The 13,221-nt window shown below is 36.2% G+C and overlaps 1 protein-coding gene across 1 annotated transcript; it reads right to left on the bottom strand.

The window, feature by feature from the left end:
• Positions 1–5,061: 5,061 nt before the first annotated feature.
• Positions 5,062–12,426, bottom strand: TRM82 (Transducin/WD40 repeat-like superfamily protein). The gene is made up of 10 exons (XM_089138032.1): positions 12,250–12,426; positions 10,045–10,209; positions 9,512–9,692; positions 8,894–8,950; positions 8,726–8,796; positions 7,696–7,774; positions 7,541–7,600; positions 7,260–7,360; positions 7,087–7,147; positions 5,062–6,796 (listed from the first exon to the last, which is right to left on the bottom strand). The coding sequence occupies exons 1-10, from the start codon at positions 12,381–12,383 to the stop codon at positions 6,404–6,406; spliced, it is 1,302 nt and encodes a 433-aa protein (XP_088994158.1). The 5' UTR covers positions 12,384–12,426; the 3' UTR covers positions 5,062–6,403.
• Positions 12,427–13,221: the final 795 nt, after the last annotated feature.

The raw sequence follows: 13,221 nt of genomic DNA, 5'->3' as shown, positions 1-13,221 counted from the left end.
ACTAATTAGGTTTTATGTTTTGTTAATCTAATATTTTTCTATCTTACAAGTAATTTAGTATATTTTATTATTTTTATTTTAATAATATTATAAACGAAAATTAATACTACTGCTGGCATAAAGCCATAAACCATTTATTGTGTTGTGTGGTAACCAAACAAGTGTTATTTTTTATTCCTAATTGATTACCATAAAAGAATTATACACATAAAATCATAAAAATAAATAAATAAAAAAAAGCCAAAGAGAGCTTTAGAAAGAGAACCCCCCAACTTTACTTAAATTTATCATTATCACAACTAATCTTATATCAAAATCTGTTTAATCTTTCATTAGATAACAAATCAGGTGAGATATGATGTGCTGTAATCCAAGCCATAAAATTTGCATATCATATGTCAACATCCATTAGTCTACCTAATTATATAATTGGGTCATAACCAATGGTGTTTAAGATTCTCTAAATTGAATCAAAATTTATGATTAACTTAATAACTTATTAAAAATCATATTAAGTTTGACTAGTAGATGCTAGGCATTTTAAGCAATTTTTTTTGAAGAGCATTTTAACCTAAATTACAAGATCCAATCAAGGCAAACAAATTATGGATTTGCTACAATTTAATGTAGATTAGTTGATTTGCTCAAATCAAATATGAATCCTCTCGAATAAAATATACCAACAACCTTCAAATCTGAATCTTGTCAAATTAACATGTCAACAGTTTTGAATATAATTAAGGTTGATAATTGATTAAATGATTGTGTTTGAAATTTAAAAATAATGGATTCAGATTTTTGAATAAAATGAATAAGGTAAGAAGGTTCATTGAATGGAAGTATGGTTATATTTCTAGAGAATCCAACCAAGTGGTGGATTTTCTAGCTCGGAAGGCACGCACGGTGTTGTGCCCGACTGAGTGACCGCATTCTTTTGAGTGATTATTAGAGCTTTGCTCGGCCACATTTAAAGTACGATCTTAATAAACTACTTTATTACTTGGAAAAAATAAACAAATAAGGTCGACTCCTACGCATAAAAGCATGGGTAGAGTAATCATTTCACCCCCTTTATCCCTAGCTGTAGGCGCCGCACTGCCTTTTAGGAAAAAGCACAATAATTTAAGTAGTTCTATGGTACTCTTGAATCGAAGTGACATAAATAGTTTCACTAACAATAGAAATAAGGGTAGCCTATAAACTTAGGAACTATACTCATTAAACATGCTACACAGGGGTGGAGTAATGATTTAACATCCAAGAGGGGTGGTGAATTGTGTCTTTTGATTTCTACAAATTTGTCAAATACTTTAAAAGTTAATTATTGACAATAATTAAAAAAAATTTCTTCTGCTACTGATACTTCAAATATAGAAAGAAGGCCAGAGGGGTTTCTCTAGGTAAATTTAAGAAAATTGAACGAAGGAGTCAAAATACTGGTATTTTTTTTTTGGTAATCAAACTTTCAATTAGAAGAACGGCAAGAAAAGACCGAGACATCCTGATTACAAGCTTCTTGAAGCCAAAATACTGGTATTTCACACATGAAAGAAAATGCCTTATTTTTTTGGTAATCAAACTTTCAATTAGAAGAACGGCAAGAAAAGGCCGAGACATCCTGATTACAAGCTTCAAGAAGCCAAAATACTGGTATTTCACACATGAAAGAAAATGCCAGTGGTCTCTCTAGGGAAATTTCAAAAACCCAGGAGAAAGGGGACAAATATTGGTACACATGGAAAGAAGACCAAAAGAGTCTCTTTGGGGAAATCCAAAAATTGGGGGAAAAGAAGGCAAGTGCTAGTATTTTATCATGAAAAGAACGTGCGAGAGGTATCTAAAAAGAAATTTCAAAAAATCAAATAGAATCGCAGCCCCCTCGCCTTGGAAAAACTTTGCCCAGATGCTACAAGTTTCATGTCTAAAAATTCAAAAGATCACGAAGAATATAATATTAAACCCACTAAAAGCTTATGTCATATACAATTTCCAAACTAAACTATGATATATGAGACAACCAACCCTCAACACATTAACTTTTGAAAACCAAGTCTCAAGCACATAGAAACTCATTTGAAGAGTAGAATTACCTTTGTTAAGACTAAAGTTTAATAATGTTGACATCATGTCCCCAATATTATTAAGAGAGGTTGCTAAAACCTTAACCCTAGTTGGACTAATTGGCTACTTTAAAATTTTTTTTATGGGGTGATGAAAGGCAAATACCCACATACCTCAAAATCAAGTAATTTATGTTGATGAAAGTATCAACTAGGGAGAAGAGAAGTGGTGATGAGGACCCAATCTTTTCAAGAGTTTGTTTGTGGTGGAAGGTGGGGTCCCTTCTTGTATGGGGTTCTTTTTCTATGGTCCTCACTTCTCTTTCATGTTTGGTTCTTTAATTTGTTGGTGGTCCCTTTGAGAGGACTTAGTGAAAATGAGAGGAAGATATATCAATTCTCATGCTCCTCACTCCTCACTCCTCACCAGTGTGTAATTATTCAATGGGTTTGGCCCACCATTTGGACCCATACACTTGCCTAGTTAATCACTCCTTATCACCATGTCCTTGCCTAGTTTGACTATGACCCTAATGACAATGATACCCTTTGCTTTGGCCCCACATGTTTCTATACAGGAATAAAATCATGATCAATAGTAACACCAGCATCAATGATTCTCTATGTTCAGTGCTTACATTTAGAACTCTAAAATCCATGAAACCCACATTAGGGTTTCATTATAAGATTCTTTCAGACTAAGTTCCCAAGCATTTGAAAGCCTTTCTTTTTATGAAAAAAATGATTGAGACTTGTAAAATTGCTTGGGTGCTGCGCACTGCAGCGAACAGTCGAGATCTCTATCGATCGTCTGTTTCTCAAAAGTGTGATAATACAGTGCTGCGCAATTAATGCGCAGCACTGAAGTCAAGCTCTGAGATTTGAGATGATTAGTAGCAATGTAATCGTGTCCTTTCCAAACAAGAGCTTAGCGAAAAAAAAGGATCATCATCAAACCCATATCCCAATGACCTAAAATGCTTTTCAATCTTAACTAGAGAAAAAGAGTTCCCATGCCATTCCTTTTTGACATCAAATTTGGTCCCTATGGAATTCTCATGAAAAAAATATGCTATTCTTGTTCTAGTGGATAGATGCTATATACTTTCTCTTGTCCTCATTATGCACATCAAGGAAGTCATGCATCTTACCTAGCCAGTGTAATAAAGTCTTTGTTTTGTTATCCTTCTCTTCTCCAATTTTAGTAGTCTTCTTCTTCTAACTTCTTAGACCTTCTCATAACCTCATTAAATTCAATTCAATCATAGAGTAGTTTCTATCTTTAATTTCTTTGGCCTTATCTATTCAACCATTTTAGTGTTTTTTTTTTCTTTCCTTGGGTAAACCATTTCAGTCTCTTTACATATGCATAGGCATTAGATATGTACCTTTCACCTAATCGAATATGCTAAATATAAAGCACCCACCTGTCAAGATCTCACTGGAAGTTGAATATGGTGGGACCTATCTAGATGATGTATTCTTCTTTGATTGCATTGTGTTGGATGACCCCACCTCCTGCATAGACCAAGTGAACATCGCTTTCTGTTGTGACAAGTGCTCAGTAATTTCAGTAAGAGGATCTAGTGTTAGGTTGGGCCAATTGTCAAGATCTAAGTGGCTGCATGCTTGACTATTTTAGCGACAGAAGAACCCTAATTTGAAAGCTATAGTTTTTGCCAATGCAGGGTTAATAGAATGGTGAAAACTCATACTTCTTAGTGAAGAGGTTATGAGTTTGATTCTTACGGATAGGATATGTAATACCTCTATGTTCATGTATATATAACTCTCTTGCTTCGGAGAAAAGAAAGCTATAAATTTTCTAAGTGTCCAGAAGAAGAAGAAGAGAAGAAGGGGATGATCTCCATTAAAGTCTTGGCCCCAAGAGAAGATGAAAATGACCCTTGAATGAAGAAGAAACCAACTAAAACAAGGAAAATTACAAATGATCATGAAGTGTCTGGTTCTCTAACATTGACCACAAGAACATTTGTGATCACTCAGGAGAAAATGGTTATAGAATATTTTTAGAGATTCCAATCTTTTCCAATAATATTCTTGGAGCAATATCAATATGAATTCTGTTGAGATTAGTGGATTGGTTTATAAGGCTCTGAAGAAAAACGCGGAAATGGTTTTGCGAAGATGCCCATTGATTTTCTTTTTGAACTTAATTTTTCTACATACATGGTCAAATGAGAATCACTTGCTCTCGGTGATCATCAAATCCAGACGAGAAAAAGAAAAGAAACTTTTGAATTAATCAGCTAATTAATTATTGATGAAACATAAGTCTCATCATGTAGTCACATCACTGTATAAAAGATTTTTCTATTTTGATGGCAAAAGAAATCTTTTCATTTTACTTTCTTTATTTAGTGAGTAGAATATCAAACATGGAAAATAATATCATATATTGAAAAGCAACAAGGTCATTTGATGTGAGTAGGAGAGAGATTTCGAGATACTAATGTAACATTGTAACCTACACTAGTGCCTTTGAAAAACTACTTATAGGGAAAATATATTGAAAAACAAGTACTATGCTATCAATGTATTTTTCCACAAAAGCCTTCTCCTAATTAGTTCTCTCTTTTAAATATTACTCCCCTTCTCTCTCAATCAAAAACATTATTTGATATTCATTTTTTTTTTTTGATCTCTCCTAGTCTTGGGCTTGGAGGCCAACTACAACTACAAAGAGGAAAGCTGAGAAAAACCAGCAAAACCTATCTCTATGGATCTTTCTGGGGGGAGGAGAGTAAATCTATTGATCTAATTATACTATTTTCTGGGATGACACTTGCTTTGATACCAAATGTTAGGCATTTGAGCAAAAGTGATGGTTTAATCCATCCAATATTAAATGAGCCCAATCAAATAGATTGCATTAGATAAGTAATAAAATATGTGAACACAAATGGAGTATGGGTTAATCTCCCACCTTCCAAAGAAAAAGCAAAAATTAAGAGCAGAAGGTGTCCATTTTGACAAAAGTTTTGTCAGTGACACCCAACCCCACCGAATTGAAAGGACTAAGAAGTCTGTCCAAAATCAAAACACAGCCTTAATATGAAGCTTTTGGATCTTCTTTGTTGTGACTGAATCCTTACACAAAACTCAATAGTGATCAATTGGTGATGAGAGCCTAGGGATAGCAATTGGATACCTAAAGACAGGTTTTGGTTTTGTTCATTGTCTTTTATGCTTGAAGCCTTGAATACATAGTCAACTGCCTAACTACACTGTCTAAAAGTACAATTAGACTGTCCTCTTGGTAATAAGGGTTGGGTTTCATGTTATCTTAAAGCAGAGTTAAAGCATTCTATTTAAGCTTCTGGATTATCTATCTGTATGTGGCAGGTCAAATGGGCCCCAAAATTCATTGATGAGTAAGCTAACCTCAACTTCCCCTTGTTTTTTCTGGGAAACCAGTTTCCCCCAGTTAATGCCTATGATATTAGTCCAAAGGCCAAGCAAAAGCCAGCATCATGATGTCCTAATGAAGCCAAGAAACATGATTAAACACATAATTAATGGGGCCAAGTGATGCAACCCTAAATAAGACACAGACCAATACATTGAAAAGCTTCACATTTGGTAATAATCACCTCAGAGAGAATTATCAGAATCAAATTGGAATAGGCTAGATTCCATTCTAAATTCTTGCAATATACATGGTTATTCTGCTTTGTTTAAACAGATCATGCCTCACTTCTTAGACAATTGGCTTTTCTGTTCTAGGATCAAAGCTGTAAAGAAGGGTGGGCCTAATGCAATAACTGTGAACACTCAAAACTGTGGACCATAAGAAACCCTTTTGGGCCCACTAGCCCCTGCAGATACAAAGGGGGTGACCAAGCTCACATGTCATGGGTCAAGAGACTAGGCATCTAATTTGCCTGAACATTAAGAAAAAATTGAAAATTTTCAATCTTTGTTTTCTCTTGATGGAACCTGTACACTGAAAAGGAGGTTATATCCTTTATATTTGTAGTGGAGTTAAGGAAAAGCCAAGGCAGGAAAAAGATAACAATGAAAGAAATGATAATTATAAGTAATAATACAAATACATGGACATCAAAACTGGACCTCCCCCCCCATGCATAAAAGCAACTTGATCTTTAAAATAGAAAAGAATAAATTAAAGAACAGAACCTAGTGTACTTTAAAGCCAGATTTTTCAAATCTAACTTCTCTCTGACAGGAAGCACATACTGGTGAACCCTAAAAATGTGTACCTGTGAAATAGGAAACATATCCAAATAAGAGACTAACCATTTTCTGATCCAAATGCTTATCCTCTAAAGTTATCTTAGCACTAAGTTTATCATAGTAACCTATTGTTTGAGTTTTCTATCATTTCTGCTCTTCTTTCTCAATTCTCGTTTATCCAATGAATACTGCTTTTTAATTAATAAATTACGCATTGCCATCTTCACTGCCTCTGTAGCTGCTGCCAATGCCTTTTCTTCTTTTGCAAGTGACAGACAACCCTGTAATTTTTCCAGCATTTTCTCTCCTCCAGGAATGTCAGCACCTTCCAGCATGATGGGTTCAATCTTGCTGGAGTCTGAGTTGTTGCTCCTTTGGAAACCAGCAAGAACCTTCACGCTGGCCAAAGATGTAGAATTTGATCCATGGATATTGGAGGCACCTGTAACCGTCCATAAACGACCTGCAGAACTCACAGCAAGGCTTGTAGCAATAAAAGCATCTCCCATGGAAACCACCTGCAATAAACCCACCAATTTTGTGATGGAAGAAAGCATGCAAGTAATTGGGAGACTGAACCAAGATTTTGCTAAACGTTTCTTTTCTATGTCAAGCCAACACAAGAATGCAAAAATTCATGCATAGTGCAGGACCCGATTAGAACCCATAATTATTCTGGGAGAGTTCGAGCAGATTGAGTGAGTAGGATTGAATAGAGGAATCCCCCCCCCCCCCCCCCCAGAGATTCCAAACTTCCACTACATACACACCCAGCCATATAAAATATAACAGAGTTTAGTAGGTGTACCTTGACAACAGAAAGGGTTCCAGCAGAAAGATCACAATTTAAAAGCATCACTCCATGCAAGCTATTTTTGGGAGGGGGTTGGGGAGACAATGTTAGAAGCACTGATATGAACACCCCCGTTTGAAATTTCTAATAGGAAATAATTTGGTTTAGAAAAATTTTGGATGACTTACATTTGAGTGGCCACAGCAATTAATGAACCACTGGGTAAGGGGCAAATAGCAATCACAGCAGGAGGGCACACTTCATCTCCATTCGACTCTAGAAGTTCTGCCTTCAGAAAGCAAGTATAAAGATACGAAAAAGGTAAATGTTGATGCTACCAAGCAATTACTAATGACTGAAGGAAAATCTATTTACTTGCAGAATCAGGAGGTTTATTAACATCCCCTCTTCGATTGTGTGCTGTGCTTGTTGACATGTACTAATGAACATAAAGGACAAAGAAATTCACCTGTGCTCCAACTTCGCAAGTGTGAAGAAGGGACCCAGAAATAATGTCCCACAAACGAACCTGAAAAAAACAAACTAGACTGATACTGATGCTGGGTTTCAATTTTACACTAGTTTAAGCAGTTGAATCGGAGCTTGGCTTTATGATATACTTACTGTTGAGTCACCACCTCCAGAGAGAAGAAATCCTTGTGAATACTCAGGAGTACAAAGAAAGGTAAGGCAAGTGACAAACCTGCAAGTATACAAATGACAAGCACAAATCACTGAATCAGGCCACCAGCAGCTAAGGACCTGGACAGATTCACTGCAGCAAAACTTTTACCATGCAGAAATTCAGGGAGTCAAATGTAGGTATGCCTTACCAAAATATACATTGCTTCTTATATTAAGACATACCTTATTTATTTATTTTTGTTTTTGTAATCTGAGCTTTTTGAGCTCTTTGGGTATGCACTATAATACACAGTGCTGACCTACTCATAATTTCTTCTCTTACTATAAAAGGACATAGCTCTGCCTGACAAAATACAAGTCATTCTCCCAATCCACACTTGATCTCTTGTTCTTCAAAATATCAGATTAGGAAACATTCTCTGGACCATTGCTCTAACCCTGCTGCCACACTCCTCTCCTTTTTGTTTTACCTTTCAGGCTCTCCACCACCTCTCTTCTTCATTCCAACCTCTTTTTCCTTCTTTTTCTTCCATAGAAACCTTCCGACCATGAAGTATCTTCCCACACCTTACTAGATTCTCAAATCTCATTTGTGCAGTTTTGAGGTAAAATTAACACAAAGTACCACTACTGCCCTTGGTATCTTGCGACAGACTTACAAGAACAAAAGCTTCATTAGAAACTTCCCAAAACAGAAATATGACCTATGACACCACTGAACTTCAAGAATTTTTAATTTTTGTTTCTCTATATCAGGAAGTGACATGGTGCAGAGTGGCAATATTGGGCAATGCCTGTGGAATATGCTGTGTCGGAAAGTTAATTAATCGTTCAGACGCTCCCAACAATGCAGATGCTACAACCAAGGATATATAATAATTTCCTCCTTCAACTAGTTCAGCATATACACTTATACGCATATAAACCGCAATCAATATACAAAGCAAGTGTGTGCAAATAGGAATTAGGAAGAGTCGAAATCCAACAATGGATTGGAGGTATAACTTACTCAGTATGTCCAAGGCAAAAACTTTGTATCTCATGAGCTCCTTTGAAAGGTTTCTGAGGAAACACAGTAACCTGCCAAGACAAGAGTATCTAGTGTAAGACAACTAAATAAATAAACAAATCTATATTGAGAATTATCTACTTTAATGGGACTTGGAAATTGGATTACACGGATTTTGAAGTCTCGGTCAGCACTAACAATGAACCGCCCATCTGGAGAGAATTCCTGCACACTGAATCGTTAACAAATAGGAAAATACCAATGCACAAAGATAAGAGTGCTCAACTCGATTTAAATGAAATAGAAACTGATTGAAATCAGCAAGTGTTGACAGAATTGGACAGTATTTGACAGCGACACTCCAACAAAACTCTTGGGATTGGATTGTCTACATAGGTGATCACTAAACAGAACTAAAGACCCTGATTGCATAAACTTTCTTTTCATAGTTTTTGCATGTTTAGTGTGTGAAGTGGCCTTATCTTCTACCAACTTTAATACATTGATGTTTCATCACAGGCCCAGTAAAATGGAAAGTTTTTTCATATGAAAATTAGAACATTGCGATACCCAACATTTATTCTTCTTTTCTGTTCTTCTCTCTCTCTCTCTCCCTTTTGGGGGTGGGGGGAGTGAGGTGGGAGGTTTTGGTGTGGAGGGAGGAATGACACAGACTCCCCAAGGAAATGAGAATGAGAAGGTAAGGGAATAATGAGCAATAAAGCATGAGACAGGTTAAGATGCTACTACACAAGGCAATGTCAAGTTTTAAAAATGGATACACACCAGACTAGTTATGATGCTACAATAGTGAGCAAGAATCGGTGCTGCTTCCTTCTTGACCAAAGGCTGATTTCCCTCTTCCCCATCTAAGCTTACCACCCATATGACACCAAACTTGTCAGCAAAACAAACAAAATGACCATCATGGCTTATGGCAACTGCACTCACTCGCTTTTCAGAGCATCTGGATCATTACACCAAACAGGAAAAGATCAGAAATAAGTTAAGAATGAAACTTTGTCATGGTTGTACTAAACAACCAATAAAAAATTAAAAAAAATTAAACACAGAAACAGCCAGAGAGTGGCAACTGCAACATAGAAGGTTCAAGGAATCCAACATTTCAAAAGTCCCATACATACAACACCAAATCAAACAGTCATCATCTAATAAACCAATCAGGAAAGATGCCTGAAATGGGACACAATCCCTTGTCAAATGATAAATTTAGTGCTGAATTCAGCAAAGTGATAGGAAACAGCCATGCCTGTGGATATTATAGATTCAACAGATATAAAAAAAAAATATGAACTTACACAGTACGTAGGCAGCGCCAGGAATCTGTGGTCCAAATCTTGACAAGTTTGTCATCCCCAGCAGATGCAAAGAGCCTCCCCTTTGCACCAAAGCGTATTGCCCTTATGGAATCGACATGAAGAGACCCACCAGAATCGTCAAGTAAAGTGACAGGACAATCTCCCCTGTCAAAAGGAACAAAAGAATACTCAGATCTACATTTTCTATATTTTGTTGCAAAGTTATAAACCAACATTCACAGCATCTCAGATCTATAATATATATCTGGGTGTATGTAAATCTATAACCTATGGTTGATACAAAAACAAATGGAACTTTTCCATATAATTACCAATAATCGTACAGTAACTATTTAAAAAAAAAAAAATAAATAAACTGCAGAAAATAATCACTACTTCAACTTTAACCAAGCTGCTTAGATTTAGCAGAGAACTATGATTCAGCAACTATGTAAAATATAGCTACTCTCCAATACACAGTGTTCCCCCATCTCCTCTCTCCTCAAAACTTATTGACACTACTTTTCATTTTTAACAATGTTGACCAAATAATCATAATCAATTTCTTCATGAAGAGCGTTTTCAATAGTACATTGTCAAATGGAGTTTAACCTTGTTTGCAAACTACACAAGTCTTTATTTGGCCTGAAAGAAGCATCTTGGAATTGGTTTCCCAAGTTTTGCCATGCTTTACTTAGATTTGGTTTCTCTTAATCTTGAGCAATTCACTCCTTGTCCTCTCTATAATAAAAGGATCATTTGTACTCATCCATGTATATGTTGATGACATCATCATTACTAGCTCCAATCTATCAAACTACTTCCACATAAAAAAGTTCATATCCAAGATCTCAGTTTGCTCTCCACAGGGTCTATATCTCTGTCAATGCAAATTCACTCTTGACATTCTAAAGCTAGAACATTCCAGATTCACTGGCTGCGATCCTATTGATCTTCCATGGACTAGCATTTAGAACTCTCAAAGAGTTTTTGTGATACTATTGCTGATCCCTCTTAGTATCACTGTTTGGGAGCATGACTGGTTTATCTACCTGATTTTGTCCACATAATTATCATCCTTAGTCAGTTAATGGACAAGCCTCAACAAACTCACCCAGACGTCGTCCACCATCTCCTAGGATGTTTCAAGCTACTACAGGATGAGGGTTATTCTTCTCTTTACAGTCCTCTCCTGACCTCCAAGCTTATTGTGATTCACTGAACACGTTGCCAATGACATGGCATTCCACCACAAGGTTTTGCATATTCCTTGGGTCCAGTCCCATTTCTTAGAAGACAAAAAAGCAATCCACAATTTCATGCTCCTCTGCCAAAGCCGAATATCATGCAATGGCAGTCACCATTTGTGAGATTACTTAGTTATCTATTTGCCGCATGATCTTGGTATCCCTTCATCTGCTTTGACCCCCATTGTATTGTAATTTATGAGAACCAAGTTCCCCACCATACTGCTACCAGTCTAGTTCTTCATGAATGGAGTAATGAACCAAACATATTGAAATCAATGCTCAAAAAAAACTTGAACCCAACTAACCAAGATCTCATTACCCACAAAATAAATAAATAAATAAAAAGAAAACGTCATTCAACAATCAAATTATGGATTTATTCACTAAGTTTGTTGGAGAGTAAGTTCGTCATGGACTTTGTCTGTAAGTCGATTTTTTTACCTATACAGTTACGCACTGTGGAGGAACCTATCACTATTTTTATTGTACCATAACTCTAGGTGACTGTTAACACGGTCATAGGAGCAAACTCAGATCCCATATTTGTATTTTAAGATCAATTTGTACCGTCTCTTAAACACATAGGAGCAATTTCAGACTTTTTTTGCAATGTATATATAACCATTCTTGTATTGGAACGAGACCACCACAATTCAGAACAGAGGGAAAAAAAACAGAACAGAAGAAGAAGAACCCTAATTAGTATACATTACTTCCAAGTTCCACTTATATTCCGTGATTCTCAGAATACCTGAACTTATTAAACTAATGACTTGATCAGGAGCATTAAATTATAACGAAAACCTTTCAAATCCGGCATCTAAAACGTTAGAACAAGTTCACAACTTGCCCAAATTAAAAAAGTAATAAAAACAATCGATCAACTACAAGAAACTAAGAAAAAAACCAACTATAACATATCTGAGTTACATATCCCAAAAAGAAAACCACATACTCCAAGTCATAGACGCGGAGCTCCTCTCCGGCAGCGACTACAACAGATTTTTCAAGCGGATGAACTGCGATTAGAGCTGGGGCAACCTCCAGTTCTTTGTTACCTTCTCCGTCGTCGACGGTTGTTTCCGCCATTTTTTCTAAGAAACCCGAGTTTTGCTCGACTCGACAACTTCCACTTGGTTATTGGATAGAGAGTAAAGAGTAAAGAGCCATAGGGTTTGTTTAAAACTAATGGGTAAAAGTGTAATTTGAAGAAGGTAACCGTCCAAAAATAAAAGTAGGGTTAGACGATTTAAACTTTTCATGGGCTTTCAAACCTACCCCATCTTTGCCATTGTTGTTTCGGTCTAACCCTTGAAGAAGATATAATATTCGGTTAATTATTATTGTCCCCTGTATTATAGCTTTATTATTAAAAAAAAATCCTCTTCTTAATGAAATTATTGTTGCCTCTTTCAGCTCCAAAATTGTTAAGCGACCCCCTCCGTGCCCTCACCCGGCTTCTAACTGCGATAGTGTGGCGCTTGATATTTCACTTTCGGAACGAACCCAACGATCCGAAGAAAGACATCTACTGAATACTCAACCGAGTTAGAAGCAAAAGGTCCTGACCTGTGACACTGAGCAAAGGCAGTTTCAGCCGCATCGGGGGATAGAGACGCATGGTAATTCAAATCCGCCGAATCAAAGGCGGAATCATTCGCCGAAGCAAGGCAAGGTATTTTTCTTTTTCAACGAATCCCAGGCACGAATAATAAGAGTCATCCGTTTAAGGTTGAATGTTTAATGTCTATTTTGCCCTTTTATAATTAAGAAGACCAAAGATAATATTATCTTCATTTAGAAAGAAAAAAAAATCATACATTGCTAATAGTCTAAAATTGTTAACGTCAATTTAAACAATAAATAAATAACAACCTATTGGAAGTAGAAATTTCTTAAAATTTATAACATTAAACTGGAAAGTAAA

Source organism: Hakea prostrata, chromosome 10 (genome assembly GCF_041222555.1).
Source record: "Hakea prostrata isolate BN-2017 chromosome 10, UWA_Hpros_2, whole genome shotgun sequence".
NCBI classification, from domain to species: domain Eukaryota; kingdom Viridiplantae; phylum Streptophyta; class Magnoliopsida; order Proteales; family Proteaceae; genus Hakea; species Hakea prostrata.
The sequence above is the reverse complement of the archived record's forward strand: the minus strand, read 5'-3'. Positions and strand labels throughout refer to the sequence as shown.